Source organism: Colobus angolensis, unplaced genomic scaffold (assembly GCF_000951035.1).
Source record: "Colobus angolensis palliatus isolate OR3802 unplaced genomic scaffold, Cang.pa_1.0 Scaffold663, whole genome shotgun sequence".
NCBI classification, from domain to species: domain Eukaryota; kingdom Metazoa; phylum Chordata; class Mammalia; order Primates; family Cercopithecidae; genus Colobus; species Colobus angolensis.
Window position 1 is genome coordinate 207,346 of NW_012120299.1, and position 23,442 is coordinate 230,787.

At 43.3% G+C, this 23,442-nt stretch overlaps 1 protein-coding gene and 1 long non-coding RNA gene across 4 annotated transcripts in view; one reads left to right on the forward strand and one right to left on the reverse strand.

Moving 5' to 3' along the window:
* LOC105500435 overlaps positions 1-22,444 on the reverse strand; it is a 66,471-nt gene extending 44,027 nt beyond the window's left edge. The window contains exons 1-3 of one of the 2 annotated variants that reach the window (XR_001000027.1): positions 22,338-22,444; positions 3,681-3,851; positions 471-598 (exon numbers count right to left, since the gene is read on the reverse strand). This is a non-coding gene — a long non-coding RNA (uncharacterized LOC105500435). The remainder of the gene's footprint in view (positions 1-470; positions 599-3,680; positions 3,852-22,337) is intronic. The other variant, XR_001000028.1, reaches the window with a different exon arrangement.
* Positions 22,445-22,640: 196 nt separating this feature from the next.
* Positions 22,641-23,442, forward strand: part of UPB1 (ureidopropionase, beta) — a 46,122-nt gene continuing 45,320 nt past the window's right edge. For both annotated transcript variants that reach the window (XM_011925942.1, XM_011925940.1), the window contains exon 1: positions 22,641-23,106. In XM_011925942.1, the coding sequence (XP_011781332.1) occupies positions 22,997-23,106 (110 nt within the window). In that variant the 5' untranslated portion in view covers positions 22,641-22,996. The remainder of the gene's footprint in view (positions 23,107-23,442) is intronic.

The following is a 23,442-nucleotide window of genomic DNA, read 5'->3' on the forward strand; positions in this document are numbered from 1 at the left end:
CTCCAGCCTGGGGCACAGAGCGAGACTCCGTCTCAAAAAAAAAAAAAAGTGCCTATGCCATAGGATTGTTGAAAGAATTCAATGATATTGTCTGGTCTATAGTAAAAATTTCCTAAATGAAAGCTATCCGTATTATAAACAACTTTATAGCTACGGAAAGTGTGGCCCAGGAATGAACAATTTGCCTACAGTTTCAGGGAAAATTAGTGGTTGGGTAAGAACCAGAACCAGGCCTCCTGACCCTCCATGCAGTACACTTGCAAATATACCAAGGGACCAAAAGCACTAAGACGCCATCCTTCTGGGGCTGCTAACAGGCAATGTGGTTTTTAGCTTCAAGAGTGCTCTGAGAATGTGATTTTCAACATGCAAAAGAGGGGAGGGGAGATGTGAGAGTACACAAGGTTCATCAAGGAGAAGCAGGCCAACTTCACTCAGGCCTAAGGCTGAGCCTGCTGGGGTTTGCTCACAAAATAGTCAGATCCAGGATAGTGTTCTCAGCCAAAGGCAACAAGCGTTCTGGCTGCTGCTGGCCCATCTGCTCTGATGAGACTCTCCCAAATCCTGGACTCCCATTGGTTTCATTCCAAGGAATCTCCTGGAGGAAAGATAAGCAGCAGTTAAGTCACAGCTGTAGAAATAAGATTTGGAGGGGCAATTTTATCTGTTTGGCCGAGTTAGATTTTCAAGCAGGCCAAATATGTGGTGGTGGTGGTCTCTCAACTCTCTCTGTGCCGATTTTCCTCACCCCATGGCACCTCCTCTCCCTGTCCACAGACAGATACTCACTGTTTCCCCAGGCCTTCTGCCTACCCAGAACTCTTTCCTTGTGTGGGTTCTATCCTTCCTTTAGCCCTATCCTTTCTTTAGTGAGCGTTTCATTCCCTCCATTCCTCCTAACTCCTACTTTGGAAATACATATTTTTAAAAAGGCGAGACTTACTGGCTTAACAGAGTCACTACGGAACAGGATTCAGGGAAGTCAGTGTTCTGGGCTTGACCTCTGTTAATGAGTGGGTGCCTATATGACCTTAGGAAAACCAATTACCTTTTCTGGGCTTCAATTTCTTCATCTAAAAAATGTATATTGGCTGGGCACGGTGGCTCACACCTGTAATCCCAGCACTTTGGGAGGCCAAGGCAGGTGGATCACCTGAGGTCGCATTTCGAGACCAGCCTGGCCAACATGGTGAAACCCCATCTCTACTAAAAATACAAAATTAGCCAGGTGTGGTGGCTCACATCTGTAGTCCCAGCTACTCAGGAGGCCGAGGCAAGAGAATCGCTTGAACTTGGGAGGCAGAGGTTGCAGTGAGCCGAGATCACGCCATTGTACTCAAGCCTGGGCAACACGATGAGAATCGGTCTCCTACCGCAAAAAAAAAAAAAAAGTATATCATGGCTGGGCTTGGTGGCTCATGGCTGTAAGCCCAGCTGTTTGGGAAGCCAAGGTGGAAGGATCACTTGAGGCCAAGAGTTCAAGATCACCCTGGTCAAAATAGCAAGACCCTGTCTCTACAAAAGAGAAAAAAAATTAGGCGTGGTAGTTGTACATCTATAGTCCCACCTACTCAAGAGGCTGAGGTGAGAAAATTGCTTGAGCCCAGGAGTTAAAGGTTTTAGTGAGCTATGATTGTGCCCACTGCACTCTAACCTGGGCAACAGAGGGAGACTCTTTCTCAAAAAAAAAATTTTTTTAGATGTATGTCATGGCATTTCAAGTACCACAGTGTAGATTTTTCTGCAAAGGGCAGATCCCAGTGATCCACCTGAAGACAAAAAGGTATATAGAGAAGTAGGAGGGCCGAAGGGAGAAACATTCAGAGTGGAGGTGCCAAGGCCACTAAAATGCAATTAAGAGGGGTGTAATACAAGCCAGTGTTTGTTGAATGGCATCCAGTATTCAGTCCTGGGGCAGCCATAAGGAATTCACACCTGGGTGAGAGATTTAGGTTTAAAATCAATTCCTATATTGGGTAGACCTCAATGCTGGGGAAATTCCAGACCAACTTTGGACCATGGCACCTCTACTCTTAAGAAGGGAAACATAAGAAAGAAAAGCACTTTGTCCCAGACCACTAGCCCCGCTGTTACTTGAACATCATGGTGTAGATCTGGCCATGAGGTTTCTCTGCAAGGCTAGAAAGAGGAAGATTGAGAAACATTTAATCAGGTTGATAAAAAGGGTTCTTGAACTCAAATTTGAGGAAGGACCTAAGAAGATTTCAAAAGATGTTAGAATTATAAGCAAATTATATGGATGTTTCCACTTCTGTTTAAACTGTGGACAATTACATGAACAGATGGAGCTTCTACTGGGGCAATCTGAGCAAACTTAAAAAAAATTAGTGATTGTCACTAATGTATACTATCTTTCAAGGTGGCGTCCATAACCTTATTTTTTATTTTATTTTATTTTTGAGACAGAGTTTCACTCTTGTTGCCCAGGCTGGAGTGCAAGGTGCGATCTCAGCTCACCGCAACATCTGCCTCCCGGGTTCAAGTGATTCTCCTGCCTCAACCTCCTGAGTAGCTGGGATTACAGGCATGCGCCACCACGCCCGGCGAATTTTGTATTCTTAGTAGAGACGGGGTTTCCGTCATGTTGGCCAGGTTGGTCTCAAACTCCCAACCTCAGGTGATCTGCCCACCTCGGCCTCCCAAATTGCTGGGATTACAGGCGTGAGCCACCGTGCCCAGCCATCATCCATAATCTTAATTTCATCCACAGAGAAAGGTAGAGAGCACCAAGGGGAATTGAGACATGAGATTCTGAACTCTGAAATAACCTATGATAGTCACTACATCATTGTTTCTGCCTGGAAAAACAATTCAGACCCGAAACTTTTCTTCTTTGATGCCCTGCAGTGGGGTTGACAATAAACTCTCACAGGCTTGAGCCTTGTGGCATCATCAGTACAGGAGAAACAGTTGCAGACATTTTGGGTGAAAAATCAACCAAGCCTGCTTAGACCCCTCTGCCTGCTAGGACAAAAATATAGTCAGACTTCCAGAGTCAGCAGTGCATCCTAGCAGAGAAACACTGAAGGAAAGATGGCACTGTTTTCACAGAGTCTTCAGTGACTTTCCACTGAGCTGTGGGAAAATCTGACAGTTGACTGTAGCTGAGTCATAACCCAGAGGTCCTGACCACTCAGATCTTTGAAGATTCCTTTCATTCCTTTCCCAAATGGGGAACCTGGCAGACTCCAATTGGTTAATTCCATTTACCTCCTGTTCCTTGCAACTACATGTAGGTATAGAGTAGTGTGCTCTCAGCGGTAGCAAAAGGGTATCAGAGTAACAGCATATACACTTTGTAATTATAATAGCTTATATTTATCTTCTACTTACTGTGTGTCGGGCACTTTCTATAGATTTATTTTTTCATTGAATCTTTATAACTGCCCAGCAGGATATTTACTATTATTATCCCTAGTCTACAGATGAAGAAACTGAGGCTCAGAGAGGCTAATAATTTACCCACAGTCACATAGCTTGGGTGTGAGGTGCTGAGGTTTAACCTAAACATTCTAACTCCAGAGTTTGTGCTCTAATTACTATGTTGTACTGTGGCCAGACACCAGCATGGGTATCCCAAGCTCAAAGGCACTTCAGATACCACAAATCAATCAATTTTCCAGCTGAGAAAACAGGCCTAGTGAGATTATAGGAATCACCTAGTGACAAAGTCAGGGTTCCAGGCAGGTCTCTTCACTCCAGAGTTCTACACTCTCTCCACTGCATCAGAATACTTCAGGTTCGTAGCCAAGCATGTGGTGCACACTTGTAGTCCCTGCTATGATCGCGCCACCGCACTCCCGCCTGGGAGACAGAGTGAAATCCCATCTCTAAAAAAATAAAATAAAATAGAAAAAGAATGCTTTGGGTGCTCTCCATCATCTTGAGAATCTGGAGCTTTTCTATATCTTATCCCTTATTCTTTAGGGAATGGAACTTAATTTTATATAAACATAAAATATTTTCACATAGTTTTTCTACAATATACTGATTTCCCAATCCTTCTCCCCTCAACTATTTTACATAGACTTTTTTTGAAATGGCATCTTACTGTGTCATCCAGGCTGAAGTGCATGGCGCAATCTCAGCTCACTGCAACTTCCACCTCCAGGGCTCAGGTGATCCTCTGCTACAGCCTTCTGAGTAGCTGGGGCTATAGGCACACACCACCACACCCAGCTAATTTTGTGTTTTTTTGTAGAGATGGAGTTTAACCATGTGGTCCAGGGTGGTCTTGAACTCCTAGGCTCAAGTAATTCACCTGTCTCAGCCTCCCAAAGTGCTGGGATTACAAGCATGAGCTACTGTGTCCAGCCTATGTAGACTTTTAAAGGGCATTTTAAGTTCACAGCAAAAGTGAGTGGAACATATAGAGCTATCCCACAGACCCCCTGCCTCCACACACAGCCTCCCCCCTGCTATGGACATCCAGCACCAGAGTGGTGCCAGATAACAAGCAATTTGTTACAACTAGTGAACCAACATTGACACGTCATTATCACCCAATGTCCATATGTTTGGATTAGGGTTCACATTTGGTGTTGTATATTCTATGGTTTTAGCAAATGTATAATGACATGTATCTATCATTATGGTACCATATGGTACTGTTTCACTGCCCTAAAAATCCCATGTGCTCTATTTATTCATCCCTTCCTCCCAAAGCCCCTGACACCCAGTGATCATTTTACTATCTCCATAGTTTTACCTTTTCCAGAATTACATACAGTTGGGATCATATAGTATATAGCCTTTTCAAATTATTTCATTTAATAATAAGCATTTAAGGTTCTTCCATGTCTTTTCATGGATTCATAGCTTGTTTCTTTTTAGCACTGAATAATATTCCATTATATGGGTGTGCCATATAGTTTATTCACTGATTTATCTACAGAAGGACATATTGGTTGCTTCCAAGTTTTAGCAACTGTGAATAATGCTGCCATAAACACTCATGTGTAGGTTTCTGTGTAGACATAAGTTTTCAACTCCTTTGACTAAATACAAAAGGACAATTGCTAGACCATATGGCAAGAGTAGGTTTAATTTTATACAAAACTGTCAAACTTTCTCCCAAAGTAGCTGTACTGTTTTGACTCCCACCAGCAATGAATGGGAGTTCCTGTTGTTCCACATCCTGATCACCATTTGGTGTTGTCAATGTTTTAGATTTTAGCCATTCTAATAGGTGTACAGTAGTATCTCGTTGTTTTAATTTGGAATTCCCTAATGATGCATGATCTTAAGCATTTTTTCCTACGCTTATTTGCCATCTTCTTTGGTGAGGTGTCTGTTCAAATTTTTTGCCCATTTTTTTTCTTGTAGAAATGGGGTCTCACTATGGTGCCCAGGCTGGTCTCAAACTCCCAGCTTGAAGTGATCTTCCCACCTCAGCTCCCCAGATGCTGAGATTACAGGTGTGAGCACAAGCCTGGTCACCTCCCCCCTTTTTTTTTTTAGACAGAGTCTCGCTCTGTTGCCCAGGCTGGAGTGCAGTGGCGCATCTTGGCTCACTGCAACCTCCACCTCTAGGGTTCAAGCAATTCTCCTGCCTCAGCCTCCCAAGTAGCTGGGATTACAGGTGTGTGCCACCATACCCAGCTAATATTTTTGCATTTTTAGTATAGATGGGGTTTCACTATGTTGGCCCGCTGGTCTCAAACTCCTGGACTCAAGCAATCCACCTGCCTCAGCCTCCCAAAGTGCTGGGACACCATACCCAGCCTTCAGTTACGAATTTTTTTTTCTTTCTCCTTTTTTTTTTTGAGACAGAGTCTCACTCTGTCGCCCAGGCTGGAGTGCAGTGGTGCAATCTTGGCTCACTGCAACTCTGCTTCCCGGGTTCAAGCAATTCTCCTGCCCCAGCCTCCTGAGTAGCTGGGATTACAGACAAGCATCACCATGCCCAGCTAATTTTTTGTATCTTTAGTAGAGACAGGGTTTCACCGTGTTGGCCAGGCTGGTCTCAAACTCCTGACCTTGTGATCCGTTTGCCTTGGCCTCCTAAGGTGCTGGGATTATAGATGTGAGCCACTGTACCTGGCCCCAGTTATGATTTCCAGTAGTCAATTATCGAGTGTTTCCTGATCTCTGCATAATGCCCTCCTCTACCCCTCCCTTTTAGGAAATGACCAGTTAAGGCTCCAGTATGCTCCTTTAGTTCTCATCTCTAGGGAAGCTTTCCATCTCTAGGTCTTACTGCGTGTAGTTTATTCCTTATATCCTGCCTCCTGTCATGGGGACAGTGTCCCTATTCCTTCCATGCAGTTTGTCCACAGTGACCTTGGCCCCACTAACCTTTCCACCCTCTTCTGTATCCAGACCAACAAATTATCCCCTTTCTTTAGTGAAGGATTAGAGATGAGTAAGAGCCTGGAAACAGCCACATGTAGTGGAAAGAGTTTAGTTTTAGTAGTCAAACAATTCTTGACTCCTCTGGGCAAGTTAGTTAACCATGCTGTCTCATGCCCAGTGGATAGGACATTCCTGCTTATAAGGTGATAATGAAGATTAAACATAAAACATGTGAAGGGGTTAGCCCATATCCTAGAACACAACAGATACTGCTTTCTCTCTCTCTTCTGGCCTTTTTCCCACTTCTCACAAAAAATGTTCAAGAAAGCATCATTTTTAAAAAGCCCAGGCCAGGCACAGCAGCTCATGTTTATAACTCTAGCACTTTGGGAGGCCGAGGCAGGAGGATTGCTTGAGCTCAGGAGTTTGAGGTCAGCCTGGGCAAGATCTTGAGACCTTGTCTTTACAAAAAATTTAAAAATTAGCCAGGAGTAGGTGACATGCACCTGTGGCTCCAGCTACTCAGATGGTTGAGGCGAGAGGATCACTTGAGCCCAGGAGGTCGAAGCTGCAGTGAGTTGTAGTTGCACCACTACACTCCAGCCTGGGTGACACTGCAAGACCCTGTCAAAAAAAAAAAAAGGCCCTATTTCATCTTCAAAGACCCTTTCTTGCCCCCTATTCAATTCATTCTTATCACTATTTACTGAGCCAAGGACCACCTTTTCAATACTCTCACAAATGCTGAATTCAACACATAATTACAAATTGGTCTCACTGCAGCATTAATACTGCTGGACACTCTGACACTGGGGACCTGCTGATTCCTGCATCTTCTCTAACTTCTCTGTACATTTCTGTCTCAGGTACTCACCCTGCTCATACTCTGCTTAGATCCCAGATTTATGTAATTAATAGATCTGAGAATATTAATCATCTGCTACAAAGTCTTCCATAGCACTGACTAAGTGAAATACTAAATATTAGTATCTCTAGCTCCCATTAGAATGGAAGTACCACAACACTGTTAAAGACCTTGTCTTATTAATTATATATTCCATGGCATATTATTGTACATTAAATATTCATTAAGAAATGTTTATTAAATGAATGAATAAAATCCCAGAACTATGCCATGTATAGCAGGGCATATGAAAGAAATATAGGATGGTCACTGTCCTCTAGGAGCTAACACTCTTATTGGAGAGACAAGATAAAAACAAGAAACTGGGCCAGGCACAGTGGCTCATGCCTGTAATCCCAGCACTTTGGGAGGCCGAGGCAGGCAGATCACTTGAGTCCAGGAGCTCGAGAGTAGCCCGGGCAACATAGCGAAACCTATCTCTACTAGAAATGCAAAAACTAGCCAGGCGTGGTGGCACACGCCTGTAGTCCCAGCTACTTGGGAGGCTAAGGAAGGAAAATGGCTTGAGCCCGGGGGGGCAGAGGTTTCAGGGAGCCGAGACTGCATAACTGCACTCCCGCTCAGACATCAGAATGACACTCTACCACCAAAAAAAAAAAAAAAAGGAGTTTGCCTAAAATAAGAAAGCAGTAACTTTTTTTTGTTGTTTGTTTGTTTTTAGATGGAGTCTTGCTCTATCGACCAGGCTGGAGTGCAGTGGCGTGATGTTGGCTCACTGCAAGCTCTGCCTCCTGGGTTCACGCCATTCTTCTGCCTCAGCCTCCTGAGTAGCTGGGACTACAGGCACCCGCCACCACGCCCGGCTAATTTTTTGTATTTTTAGTGGAGATGGGGTTTCACCGTGTTAGCCAGGATGGTCTCGATCTCCTGACCTCATGATCCACCCACCTTGGCCTCCCAAATTGCTGGGATTACAGGCATGAGCCACTGTGCCCAGCCAGAAAGCAGTAACTTTTTTTGAGAGCTATAATAACACAAAAGTGGCCAGGTGCGGCGGCTCATGCTTGTAATCCCAGCATTTTGGGAGGCCTAGGCAGGCGATCACTTAAGGTCAGGAATTCAAGACCAGCCTGGCCAACATGGTGAAACCCCATTTCTACTAAAAATACAAAAAATTAGCTGGGCCTGGTGGCACGTGCCTGTAATCTCAGCTACTCAGGAGGCTGAGGTAGAAGAATTGCTTGAACCTGGAGGGCAGAGGGTGCAGTGAGCTGAGATCGTGCAATTGCACTCCAGCCTGGGCAACAGAGCAAGACTCTGTCTCAAAAAAAAAAAAAAGAAAAAATGAACATATGCAAAAGCTATAATAGAAACACTACCTTTTGATACACATATATACATACTCTTTTAATGAAACAATCCTTTGAGAAAGATATTATCCCCATTTCACAGACGAAGAAATTTTGGCAGAGCCATTAAGTAACTTGTTTGAAGTGACGCAGCTACATGCAAGACTCTGTACTAAGCACTACTGACATAGGTTAATAAAATAGTTCATGCTTTCAAATATCTCAAAATCTAATAGAAAATTCTGAAACATAAATGATTAATGATTCTCTTACAAACAATTACCTATACATCAATGTTGGGTATTGTAATAAATATACACATCAGATGGGAGTGTTATTTTAGGAATATTAGTCTTAAACTATTATGCTGAAAAGGCTCTACTAAAAGACAAACACACTGAAATAGGAGAAATAGCTTCCTAGCTAATACAGCTTGCTTCCTAATACAATGATGCAGGCAAGATCCAGGTAGGCAGGTGATGATGGTGGATGCAGTAAGACTGGAGAAGGGGCAGGATGCAAGACATTTCACAAACAGGAATGACAGTAACAAGTTTAATGTAAGAATAAAGAATCAGCCTTAAGTTTGTAAGTCTTGGAAACTCAAGGATATTAGCAAAGACAAAGATACATTTATTTTAAGGTATGGTATACTGAGCTGAAGACTGCTCTGAGAGAATATAACATAGATTCAGAAATGAGACTTTAGAAATTGTTGGCAACCAGGCTTGAGTTGTATCTAAAGAAAGAATTTAAAAATATTTCAAGTAGGCTCTGTGTCAGTGGGATGGCCTCTACATGTTTCCTTTGGTTTTATTTTCTCCTCACTCTCCACTGGTCTCTATTATCAATTCTGTTTGCATCACCTTTTCCTGGAAATGAAGTGTGCTTATAAAGTAACAAAGCTGAAGTGTAAGCATACAAGAATTTATCTATCCAAAATTGATTCCAAAAATGTTGTTTTTGCTTGAACACTTTTCTGGAACTTCTGTGTTGGAGTTGCTTTCAGAGTCCATCTACGATCCCAACAAAGAAGCCAATTATTTCACAGTCACACTTTGTGAACATCTCTAACCTGATCATCCATTAACTTAGCTCAGAGTTAATTTCTGTTTTTTAAAAAGTAAAATCTACCCTCAAAAAAAAAAAACCAGTTTCTTGAGTAAACAACACTAAGGTTATTCCAAGGGTTGTGCTCCTTAGGCAACTTCATGAGAGGCTTTCCTGTAGGGGAGATATGGAGAATTAACATGTGTGAGCCCCTACTGAGAGCTGGGCATTGGACTGCTAATAATTTCCCAGACTTGCTTTTCATGTAATCCTTGAAGCAACCATTCAAGCAAGTACTGTCATTTCATGATAAAGAAGAATAAAAGAAAGTTCAAAAAAGTAACTTATATAACTAATACATAGCAGAGTTAGAACTTAAAAAACATGATTTTGCTACTGTACCATGCTGCTTCTAATAAAATAAGAACACTGCTTCCCAATGAACAGAAAAATGATCAAACAGTATTGTTACTATATAATCCTATATTATATGCCTATAGCTTTAATACTCTTTTAACATCATTTGGTTCCCTGCCATTTTCTGTACTGATTAACTCAGTAAAATACTGAGAGAAATATGAGCAACCAGCCTTGAGAGTCTGTCATAGATTTTGAGTTAAGTCTATCTAATAGAAGCAGAATGTAAGAAACAGAAATGTCTTTGGAGCATCAGGCTTGACTCTCTCTGATTATACTAGAATAATATGGGTTAATTACATTATAATCCAGGTCAACAAGTAAATAGTATTTCCTTTCTCTTATACATCTTCAAATGGAGGCTATTGTGTATTTACCACCAGGGCTTTATTCATGTACTCTTAGTTGAACATAGACAATATGTTTTACTTATTCCTCCTTTGAATTCTACTCATTTACCACTGGAACAGTATCCACATTTATATATAGCAGACTCAAACTATCTTAAACTGAATTGGAAGCCTGCAGGCTTGAATTATTTAAAAGAAAAACATTTCCACTTGTCCTGCCAAGTACTTGATCAATGCTCACTTAAGTGATGTAATCATCTCCTCTCATTTTGTAAGCTCTATTCTCTCTCTTCAGGTGACTAAGCAGTCTGCAATCTTCCTTCCTTTAATTGAATAATTTTCAGGCTTGTGTCTTATTCTTCCGGTTTTTACAAATTCATGCAATCATTTTCTCCTGTGACTACAGTAAAGGGTTTTATGGCTACGGTCCTCTCATTAGCACACACGTCTCTAGAACTCTCTAGATCTGCTACACATATGCTGTCTCAATGCGGCCTTTTATCTACTCTTGTGTTCCAGATAGACTAGCTACTCTGCAATGGCTATCTTTTTCTGCTTGCGGTCTTGCTTTTCTTTCTTTTTGATTGACCTTCCTGTGCCCTCCACACATCCCTCTGGCTCAGATATTTTTTTTCTCCCACCTCTGGACCTGCACAGTACTTTTGGTAATGTTATCACCTAATATTGTAAACATAGCTACTGTTTATCCCACCTCTGGACCTGCACGGTACTTTTGGTAATGTTATCACCTAATATTGTAAACATAGCTACTGTTTATTAAGCACTAGCCATGTGCTGTGTTTCCAGCCTTATGTATGTAACACAAACTATCCGGCTTTTCCCCCTACCCCTCGCAATGCACTTTCCAGCCCCTATAAAGTCTGTCACTTACAGGCCTGGCACAGTGCCTGGCACACAGCAGGTGCTCAAGACATGGAAGGCATTATTATCATAATTATGAGAAGCAGCACCATATGACTTATTCATGTTTGACCCCAATGTCTGGTTCATTTAATATTTGTTTACAAAACTAGGCAGTGGGCTGGGCACGGTGGCTCATGCACTTTGGGAGACCAAGGTGGGCGAATCATTTGAGGTCAGGAGTTCGAGACCAGCCTGGTGAACATGGTGAAACCCCGTCTCTACTAAAAATACAAAAATTAGCCGGGTGTGGTGGCACATGCCTGCAATCCCAGCTACTTGGGAGGCTGAGGCAGAAGAATTGCTGGAACCTGGGAGGCAGAGGTTGCAGTGAGCCAAGATCGCACCATTGCACTCCAGCCTGGGCGACAAGAGTGAGACTCCGTCTCAAAACAAAAACAAAAACAAAAGCAAAAACAAAAACAAAAAACACATCTAAGCAATTAAGAGAATAAATGTTGAATTACTCTCAACATGTGTAAGGCATCTGTAAGACAAACTGTGCAGCTTGCCATGGACTACTGAAACTCTTTCCAGAGTCTGGACAGGACAAGTACATAGTGGGGCTGCCTTGCCCAGATGCATGGCCTGGAAGTCCAGCAAGAAGCTCTTTTTGGCTAGTGACTTCAGAGGCTGAGTATAGCAAAGGGCCTTCAGTGTGTTGCTCCAACACAGGCCAGTATCAATTTGGCTCCCTAGGTGCAGAATGTTTGGTCAGACCAACTTACTGGGATCAGAGAGAAACATGAGACTGTAAGAGAGGATTCTGACAAGGAAGGGATTCCTGATTCTTAGAACCGAAGGCTGTAATTGTTGCACTCACAGAGGCCCAAAGGTGGGGCTCTGGGGCTCTGGGATTTAGGAATAGCAGTCTAGGAAATAGCCTATGTTAGTTTGGCAAGATGTAGCAGGACATGCCAGTCACAGTAGTGTACTCCTTAGTCCCAGCTACTTGGGAGGCTGAGGTGGGAGAATAGCGAGAGTCCCAGAGTTTGAGACCAGCCTGGGTAATATAGCGACAACCCATTTCAAAACAAACAAACCAAAAAACAACTCACAGAAAAGAGGTAGCAGGACACAAAATTCAGATTCCAGATTCAAGTCTTTGGCAATGCTAAGTTTAAAAGGGGGCTGTGCACTGAGATATCAGAAAAAGACCTGAGTTTAAGGAAACAAGAGATTCAAGATTAAATTACTGAACTTAGAGCACAGAAAGGTTTTTTTTTTGTTTTTTGTTTGTTTGCTTGTTTTGTTTTTTTTTTTCTGAGACAGGTTCTCACTCTGTCACCCAGGCTGGACTACAGTGACACAATCACGGCTCACTGCAGCCTCTGCCTCCTGAGCTCAAGTTATCCTCCCACCTTAGCTCCCCAGGTAGCTGGGACTATAGGCACATGTCACCATGTCCAGCTGATTTTTTTTTTAAAGATGGGATCTCATTATGTTGCCCAGGCTGGCCTCAAACTCCTGGGCTCAAGAGATCCTCCCACTTTGGCCTTCCAAAGTGCTGGGATTACAGGTATGAATCACCATGCCCAGTCACAAAAAGGTTTAATGCCCTAAACTAGTTATTAGATTTGGGACATTAATTCAGGCAGGGCTAGCAGCAAGCAAGGTTGAGATCTGAAGTAGGATTCAGGTTCTGGGACTAAGGGCAGAACTAGTCTAGTGTTTAAGGTGGGGCTGAACTTGCCAGTGGTGAGTTTGTTGCTGGGACAGAGAACCTGGTCAGTTATTACAATACTGTAAGCCTTCCACAATGAATCATTAGTACACCTTATAGCTTCTCAGAGTACATAATCTACTTTGCTTCAGTATAAAGTATTTTAAGAAGCCAATTATCTGCAGACGGTGAAGTACATAACATAAGTCTGCTTGGCCTAACTTAACAAACATATAATTCTTTCTATACACTTGTTTCACCCCTGGGCTGTGTACCTACTTGATCTCTTAACCCCCATCCATTTTTGTCCTCTTATGATTCCCCAGATACAACTACTTGCAATTTGAAATTGCTCTTTGCAACCATGAGATAGTTATTTCATCCCCAGATTCTGGGAGTAGAACTCTTTTCACCATTAGGTTCCAGAAACTAGGGTCCCTATACTCTTGCAATAAAGTGCTTCCTTTAAACCCAATCCAACCAAACACACTTTTAAAAAAGTTAATAATAAAATCTTCCCATCATCTGGTTCTTCAGTAAGCTCATACTTACTGACTTTTACTTCATCAAATACCAAACTGTCTTGTATTGTTCCATGGCTTATTTATGATTCTTTGGATTTGACATCCCTAAGGTGTTCTTGGTTCATGTTACAGCAATATACAGAAATCAGAGACTCTAATTCAACTACCCATCTGATGATTGACTATCTTCTACAATACTCCCACCAAGTGGTCATCTGGACCATACCTGAACACCATGAATGAGAACTCATCATTTTTTTTTTTTTTTTTGACATCACCTAATGAAAATAACTGTATTGGCCTGAAATACACCTACCTTAGTTTCTTGAGACAGAGTCTCGCTCTGTAGCCCAGGCTGAAGTACAGTGGCATGATCCCAGCTCACTGCTACTCACTGCTACCTTTGCCTCCCGGGTCCTGGTTCAAACAATTCTCCTGCCTCAGCCTCCCAAGTAGCTGGGATTACAGGCACGTGCCATCATGCCCAGCTAATTTTTGTATTTTCAGTAGAGACAGGGTTTCACCATGTTGGCCAGGCTGGCTTGAACTCCTGACCTCATGATCTACCCGCCTTGGCCTCCCAAAGTGCTGGGATTACAGGCGTGAGCCACTGCGCCCGGCCTCCTCCCTTAGTTTCTATCCATTGACTCCAGCTCCTCTCCTTAGGGACATGTGGAACAAATAAAAACCTCTTATATGTGGCCCCTTCAGAAATCTGAATGAAGTGACAATATCCTTCCTGAGTTTGTTTGCCTTGTTTTGCTAAATAAATGTTCCCAGTGCCTTTAACATTTTGTTGTTGTTGTTGTTAGATCTCTCTTTTCTGCATATTCAAGATGATCTATATGTCGTATATCTAGCCCAGAGCTAGATTAATTTCAGGTGTGCTCTGGTCAGCACAGAACAGAGTAAGATAGTCGTCTTCCTTGTGTTCTGCACACTATACTTTTCATAATGCAACCTAAGATTGTATCAGCTTTTTCTGGCAGCCACAACACACTGTTGACTCACATTGATCTTTTAGTCAACTCAATACCCCTAAATCAGCCAGACATACTGCTGCTAGGCCCACTGCATACTTCTGCAATTGTTTTAGGAGTGGGAGAAGGAGGTAAAGAAACAGGTTTATTTATCACATTGATACTTCATGAAATTTGGGGCCCAAAAATTTGACCTGGGATTTTGCATTCCTGTCATACATAAGCCTGTGCTTAGTTTGCTATCCTAAATGATTAGACAAACTAGTGATGAGTCACGGACTAGAGTTCAGCTTAGGCTAGTCAGCTTTGCTTTGTTTCATGGTCTCATGCAGCCTTCTCAAAATCATCCATCTTTCAAGTGTATGCTATTTATCCCAAGAAGAACTGGTGGAAAGACTATAAACGATTCAATGCAAAGCCGTTATCACCACTGAAAAAGTAACTCAAAGATAAATATCCAGTACATTAAAGATGGCATATTTATAATTTGCCATGGAAGAATTATATCTAAATCTTCTCCTTGATTAAAAATAGCATCTTTTAGAGATAATGCTTTATAGATTTTCAAAGATATTTCAACTTAGTTTATTCCATTCCTTCAAGAAAGTGGGGAAGGTATCATTATCCTCTTTTCTAGTCCAGTTCAGTCCTTATTGTACCCATGGTATTCTAACACAAGTGAGACCCAGCCCGTGTGATTAAGGCACTTGTATCCAGGGTGTTCTCATTTCTAGTCCAGTTCAGTCCTTATTGGACCCATGGTATTCCCACATAAGTGAGACCCAGTCCATGTGATTAAGGCACTCATATCCAGGGCGTTCTCCTCTAAGTGTCAGGCAACATCTGTTCTTCTTGCCCTTGCCATCTGGATTTTAAAAAGGATCTCATACTCTGGTATGAGAATTAATCTAATATCTTTAAAGATTAGGAAGAGGTATCAAATAATGCACCTAAAGCTGCAGTTACCTAATAGTAAAACCAGGATTAGAAAATATTTATATTCTAATCAGTATTCAGACCAATCTTCTTTTTCTTACACTACAATTTCTCAAGATATAAGTAGATAACTGTCAGTTATCTACAGCAAGGACATTTCTGAAAATGGGATCTGATACACATTCTCTGTAACTCAGGAATGTTATGGCTAAGGATCACACCAAACTCCTAATCCAAGGGAATATGGGCCAGGAAGCTAATCAGAGAGGGATGAACCATGAGATGCTGAACCAGCAACTTCCCAGTAAACAGATTTGTGCTATATGAAGCAGCTCCCCCAATATTTACCATTGTTGGAGCCACTCGAGGATTTAGACTACTTGTGTTCTAGATAACCAGGCTGCAGAGACAGCTAGAAGTCATGTTGAAAGGAAATAATTATAAATCTGCTACAGCCAAAGGTGGTCTTTTTCAAAAGCAGGCTAAAAAAGCAGCTGAGTTAATACAGCTAAAGGAACCCGGTAAGTGACTATGATTGCATCAGTGCACTCCAGCCTGGGCAACAAATTGAGACCTTGTCTCTAAATATTTATCAATACTGATATGGTGTTCAATTTGATTCAAGAATCATTTATTGAGTGCCAGTTACATGTAAATCACTGTAGACTCAAAGACATGCCATACCTTTATCCTTAAGAAACAACAGATTCAGGTTGGACATGGTGGCTCGTGCCTGTGGTCTACTTGGGAGGCCGAGCTGCGAGGACTGCATGAACCCAGGAGGTTGAGGCTGCAGTGACCCATGATTGTGCCACTGCATTCCAGCTCAGGTGACAGAGCAAGAGACCCCACCTCTAAAAATAAATAATAATAATGACAACAATAATAATGCATTGTTTATTTCAAAATAGCCACAAAGAAATGATAAATATTTGAGGTGATGGACATGCTAATTGGCCTGATTTGATCATTCCACAATATATACATGTATCAAAACATCACATTGTGCCCCATAAATACATACAATTATTATTTGTCAATTAAAAATAAAATTTAAAAAACATTTTTAAAGGTGTAATATGAATAAAGAAGGTTTACTATGAGTAAAGCAGAGCTGGTCATGAGAGGAGAAGAAACCCACAACAAAAACAAGGGACAAAAAAGAGGCTGCTAAAATGGAGGCCATAAAACTTTACATGTCACAATTTTGGCTGGGTTGGCCTTGCTCTGCTGCAAAATCTATTTTCGGTAAGTTTAGGTGGGCTACTCCAAGATTTTTTCATCTGAGACACTTAAGTCTACATAAGGATAATAACAATAAAAAACGTTAGTGAAAAAAGAATTGTGACTTCTGGGCTAAGGAACGCAATGTAGGGACAAATTAACCCAGAAATTGGGTTTTAGAATGTTGCTCAGAAATTGGATCACCTCAGATCTTTTTTCCCTTGACTATAAGTAAAACATTGGCTCTTACAGTTTCTTTCCAGTAAATACCACGTTTAACTTGGAAATCTGACAAATATCAAAAACCCTGTTCCCTTACCTCACAGTATTATTGAACGATCAAATGCGACAAGATGATGCAAAAGCCTTTTGTGTGTTATAAAGTGCTAAATGAGGGCCTAAACAGGCCCTCTGGGTCATAGGAGAAGACTGGTAGGATCTCCATGTCATGGCCCTTATTAGGATTGCTCACCATTGATCATCATAAAATTTTAGTCCTTCAAATGTTAATGAGTAAAAATAGTACTTTACCGTATGATCCAGCAATTCCACTGCTGGGTATATATACAAAAGAAAGGAAATCAGTGTATCTAACGGATATCTGCACGCCCATCCCATGTTTGTTGCAGTACTGTTCACAGTTGCCAAGATTTGGAAGCAACCTAAATGTCCATCAACAGATGAATGGATAAAGAAAAAGAAATGACATCCTGTCATTTGCAACAACATGGATGGAGCTGGAGGTCATTAAGTGAAATGAGCCAGGCACAGAAAGACAATAAGTGAGACATGTTCTCACTTATTTGTGGGAGCTAAAAATTAAAACAACTGAACTTATGCAGATGGAGAGTAGAAAGAGGGTTACCAGAGGCTGGGAAGAGTAGTTGGGGGTGGGGGAAAAGTGGAGATGGTTAATAGGTACAAAAAGTAGTTTGAATGAGTAAGATCTAGTATTTGCTAGCAGAACAGGGTGACTATAGTCAATAATAATTTAATTGTACATTTAAAAATAACTGTAAGAGTATAATTGGATTGTTTGTAACACGAAGAATAAATGCTTGAGGGGATGGACACCCCATTTACCACAACGTGATTATTACACAGTGCATGTCTGTAGCAAAGCATCTCATGCACCCAATAAATATATATGCTTACTATGTCCTCACAAAAATTAAAAACAAGAAAATTTAATTTCCTATACATATTACTTTTTAAAAAGTACTTTAAATATCTTCCCTAAGGATTAAAATAAACACATATTGTGAATTTAAAAGTAATACCTAAAAACAGACACTAATACATTTTTAACAAATAAGCTCCTTCTGCAGAACCAGCTTCTATAATGAAACTGTCTTCTCACAAATAAGCATATAAATAGAGGAATTTATACATAGCTAGATTATTAGAATCATACTTTATTAGAATTAGGACAAGACTTACATCATCTCTATAGACTCTTTCACCAGTTCCCTCCCCTCCTCAATCTTTTTTTTTTTTTTTTTTTGAGACAGAGTCTCGCTCTGTTTCCCAGGCTGAAGTGCAGTGGCACGATCTCAGCTCACTGCAACCTCCACCTCCTAGGCTCAAATGATCCTCCTGCCTGAGCCCCCCAGTAGCTGGGGTTACAGACATGCACCACCATCCCTAGCTAATTTTTGTATTTTTAGTAGAGACGGGGTTTCGCCATGTTAGCCAGGCTGGTCTCTAACTCCTGACCTTAAGTGATCCACCCACCTCGGCCTCTCAAAGTGCTGGGATTACAGACATGAGCCACCGCGCCTGGCCCCTATCTTTTTTATAACAGGAAAACTAAGGTTAAAGTAGAACCCAGACTAAACTGCAGGTTTCCTGACTCCTGTTCTAAGTCACTTTTCTTCTATAATTTTTTAAAAATATATTTCAAACATAAAAGTATTGGTAATAATAAGCACCCAGGTTTTTTAAATGTTAATATTGTCATATGTCTCAGATCTCTTAAGAAGAATTAAAATATTATCTATCAACAGATAATTCCCATTCTTCTATCTCATTCCTCTATCTCCCTCTCCAGAGGTATCCATCATGTTGAGGTTGCGTGTATTCTGTCCTTCCTGCCCATGTTTGTATACACTTACCAAATTATGGGTTATACATCCTTAAACCACACCATGTTGCCAGAGAAAGAGTTGTTCTGCCAAACAAGGAAGAATCCCTCACTCTAGTATGCTTGCATGTAGTTATAACCTTTTGGGTTGGCAGGATATTTCAGAAAGAAACTAGGGCAGAGCCTTACGTCTTTTTAAATGATTACCACAGAGCCGGGCACGGTGGCTCACGCTTGTAATCCCTGTACTTTGGGAGGCTGAGGTGGGCAGATCACCTAAGGTCAGGAGTTTGAGACCAGCCTGGCCAACATGGTGAAAACCCATCTCTACTAAAAATACAAAAATTAGGCAGGCGTGGTGGCACATACCTGTAATCCCAGCTACTCTGGAGGCTGAGGCACAAGAATCACTCAAACCTAGGAGGTGGAGGTTTTAGTGAGCCGAGATCGCTCCACTGCACTCCAGCCTGGGTGACAGAGGGAGACTCCATCTTAAAAAAAAGCAAAAAACAAAATGATTACCACAGAAAGAGCTAGTGAAGTGTCTTGGTATCATTCAGAGTAAAAAGTCAATTGGGCAAATATAAACATTTTTAATACAACTTTTTATTTATGAAACACTGGTTTATAACGAACTAGTATGAATGACCTGTCACTTAACAATTGGGAAAGATGAACTAAATATTTTAACTAGTAATAATAGTTTCTACTACTGCTTCGAGGTCCAGCTCAGTGTTATCACCTTAATGAATTTGTCCATGATCCCAGAGTTGATGCCTTCAATAATCATTTATTGAATGCTAAAGTCCTCTGGATACAAAAATAGATCCGGTCCATTTTCTGAGGAGAGCACAGAAATAACTACACAATACTGTTTAATAAATATAACAAGAGAGCTATCTATGAAGGCCTGGGGGAGCCTAACTTTTCCTGAGGCAATTCGAGAAGTCTTTACAGAAGAGGTGATGTTTCAACTGCATGGTAGAGGATGAGAAGGCGGTCACAAAATGAAAGATGAAAGGTGATTCCAGGTAGGGATACACTGAATGAGAGGGTACAAAGGATGGAAAGATACTAGTTTTAGAAAGACAACTAAGGATAGACATTGGAGGTGGAGAGACAAGTTAGAAGACTGGCAACAATTCAAGTAAAAGATGACAGGAGGCAGATATGAGGAGGGAGGAGGAAGGATATGAACAAAATCTAGGAGATAAATTTAGCAGAACTTGATGCCTGATTGTATGGGGGAAAGAAAGAACATGGAGGAGTTGCAGATAACTCTTAAAAACTTGGCAAATCAGTGGGTGGTGAGGCCATTACTGAAATAGGGAATACACGCAGAAGCTAAGAGGCTGGGCGCAGTGGCTCATGCCTGTAATCCCAGCACTTCGAGAGGCCGAGGCAGGAGGATCACCTGAGGTCAGGAGTTCGAGACCAGACTGACCAACATGGTGAAACCCTGTCTCTACTAAAAACATAAAAAACTGGCCTGTGTGGTGACACATGCCTGTAATCCCAGCTACTCGGGACGCTGAGGCAGGAAAATTGCTTGAACCCAGGAGGAGGTTGCAGTGAGCCAAAATCGCGCCATCGCACTCCAGCCTGGGCAACAAAAGCGAAACTCCGTCTCAACAACAACAACAACAACAAAAGAAGATAAGAGCCTGCTTGAGAAAGGAAGGGAAAGTTCATTCAGTTTGAAGCATTTTGAGTTGGCTTTGAAGCCTCTTCCATGAGACCTACAACAATTTCTCTAAGCCAGAAATCACCTCTTTGCACCCCATAGTATATTGTATCTTTTTCATCTCAAATTATTTCAATCTGCTGTATTTACAAGTTTGTTCTTACTTTTTTTTTTGAGACAGAGTTTTGCTCTTCCTGCCCAGGTTGGAGTACAATGGCGCGATCTCAGCTCACTGCAACCTCCACCTCCTGGGTTCAAGTGATTCTCCTGCCTCAGCCTCCCGAGTAGCTGGGATTACAGGCATGCGCCACCATGCCTGGCTAATTTTTGTATTTTTAGTACAGACAGGGTTTTACCATGTTGGTCAGGCTGGTCTCGAACTCCTGACCTCAGGTGATCTGCCCACCTTGGCCTCCCCAAGTGCTGGGATTATAGGTGTGAGCCACCGTGCCAGTCGTCTTTACTTTAAATCACAGAGAAAAAGTACTAGGTCTTATCTGTCTTTATATGGCTCTCTTGGCAGTGCCTCACACATAGAAAGTCCTCAGAGTTTGCATTCTTGAAAAGGCAGCTCCATCAGACACTAGAAACTGTCAGTTAACATTTATCAAAACAAGGAACAAAACTTTTGAATTAGTAGCCTAAACAAAATACCTGAAGTATTGTATGTGGCCCTACAGCACCTTTTTTGTTTGTTTGCTTGTTTCTGGAGACGGAGTCTCACTCTGTCACCCAGGCTGGAGTGCAGTGGCACGATCTTGGCTCACTGCAACCTCTGCCCTCTGTGTTCAAGTGATTCTCCTGCCTCAGTCTCCCGAGTAGCTGGGATTACAGGCGCCTGCCACCGCACCCAGCTAATTATTTATTTATTTATATATTTTGTATTTTTAATAGAGACAGGGTGTCACCATCTTGGCCAGGCTGGTCTTGAACTCCTGACCTCATGATCCACCCACCTCAGCTTCCCAAAGTGCTGGGATTACAGGCGTGAGCCACCGCACCCGGCCTTACAGCACTTATTTTTAATGTTAGTAGTTGATTCTAGATATAAATTAGCTCCCTTTGTGCTCATCTTACTTGCCTATTTTCTTTGAGATTGGGTCTCACTGTGTTGCCCAGGCTGAAGTGCAGTGGTAAGATCACAGCTAGGGAGCCTTGAAGTGCTGGGCTCAAGTGATCCTCTCACCTCAGCCTCCCAAGAAACAGGTGCACACCACCATGATAGGCTAATTTTTAAAAAATTATTTTGTAAATACAGGGTCTTGCTGCGTTACCCAGGCTGGTGTGGAGTTCCTGGCCTCAAACAATACTCCTTTCTTGGCCTCCTAAAGTGTTGCGATTACAGGCATGAGCCACCGTGCTGGCCTTTTCTGACTTTTAAACAACCCCGCAGCGTAATCTTTGCATTCCTATTTTACAGATAAAGCAACAGAAGCCTCCAGTGACTAAATAACTTTCCTGGGGGTCACAAGGTTTACAAGTGGCTAAATAGGATTTCTACGGACCGGTTCCTTCACCTGGCTGCCCACCGAGGTAAGCGGACCTTACTGCCCTAACTCTCAACAGGACCCCAAAGAGGACACTTCTTTGGTAATAGCAAACGGGGCTCTCACTCCTACCATCTCAGTGACAGTCTAAAGCGCACCCTACCCCAGGAAAGTGCCCATATTTGCGCGCGCACACACACGGCAGAGGGCAGGGCTGAAAGGGGGTCCTAGGGTGCAGGGGGCGCGCCCTTGCCCGGGGACCCCGCATTTTACAGTATTAGCTCCACCGAGGTGCATGTAACGGCAGGCAAGCAGCTACCTTCGGTTCCAACGCGGCCCCAAAGCCAGGGGTGGAAACGCACAGCCCAGGTAGTGGCCTGGACTCCGAGCCTGGCCCCTCGGGGGTTAAAACTCCCCAGACATAAAGGCTCCGGAGCGCACAGAAGTGCAGCCGCCGCGTCCCCATGGGACACTGAAACTCTCCGGTACCTTCCTCCGTAGTCCTGTGCGGGAGGCTGGCCCGGCCGGCTGCCCTGTGCTTCGGACTGGAGGTCGCGGTCCGGAGGGGACCTGCCTGGCTGTTGCTGCTGCAACCATTTACCTCAGACCCGCGCCGCAGCCCCCCGAAGCCGCGCCCAGGCTTCCCTCAAGACCTCTCCAGGGTCCGGCCGCGACACCAAGGGGGAGGTGAGGGGTGGAACCCGGAGGCACCCGCGCGAGGGCCCCTGAGGGAGGCGGGAGGGGACACCGCAGTCCCGCCTGTGGAGGGGCGTGTCTCATCGCGTGCCAAAGGAGAGGCGAAGGGCAAAGGGCAGAGGGCAAGGGGCAAAGGGCAAAGGGCAAGGGGGAATCCCTCCTCCCCCTACCCACGCGAGGCCCTGGAGCGCTGATTGGCGGTGTGCTGCGGAAGCGGCAAGAGGAACGTGTCTTGGCACGTGCCGAAGGAGCGCTAAAGGCCGGGGGCGGTCCCACTCGCGAAGCCCTGGAGGGCAGACTGGCTGCGCGAGGAAGGGGCGTGTCCCTACGTGAGCTGTCCCCGGAGCAAGAGTAAGAGATAAAGGCCAGAGCGCCTGAGCAGGCTTGGGCACCTCCTCCCACTGCGGGCAAAGGGCAGGCAGTTCGTGCGGGGACACAAGGCCTGGCGGACCATGGCCATGGCGGGCGCTGAGTGGAAGTCGCTGGAGGAATGCTTGGAGAAGCACCTACCGCTCCCCGACTTGCAGGAGGTGAAGCGCGTTCTCTATGGCAAGGAGCTCAGGTCCGCAGCCCAGAGGCTAACTTATGGGATCTTGGGGCCACAGAGTGGGGGTCTCGGGGAGCAGGCAGGGAGGGCCTCAGGGTCTGAAGGGCTCAGGGGAGGCAGTGAGAAGTCCTGAGTTGGCGGGTAGAGACCATAGTAGGTCTTGATGGGACAACCCTGGGGTCCTTGGGGGTTGCAGAATCCTGGCGTGACCTTTACAAATCTCTTCTCCCCCACGTTGCCCGGAACTGGAAGGAAAAGGACGGGATTTTACTCTCCAGGGCTTTCTCTGTGGCCATCCCAACCCTCCTCCATGGAGCCGGGCTTGTCTTCTGGGTGTCTGGCTGGATCACT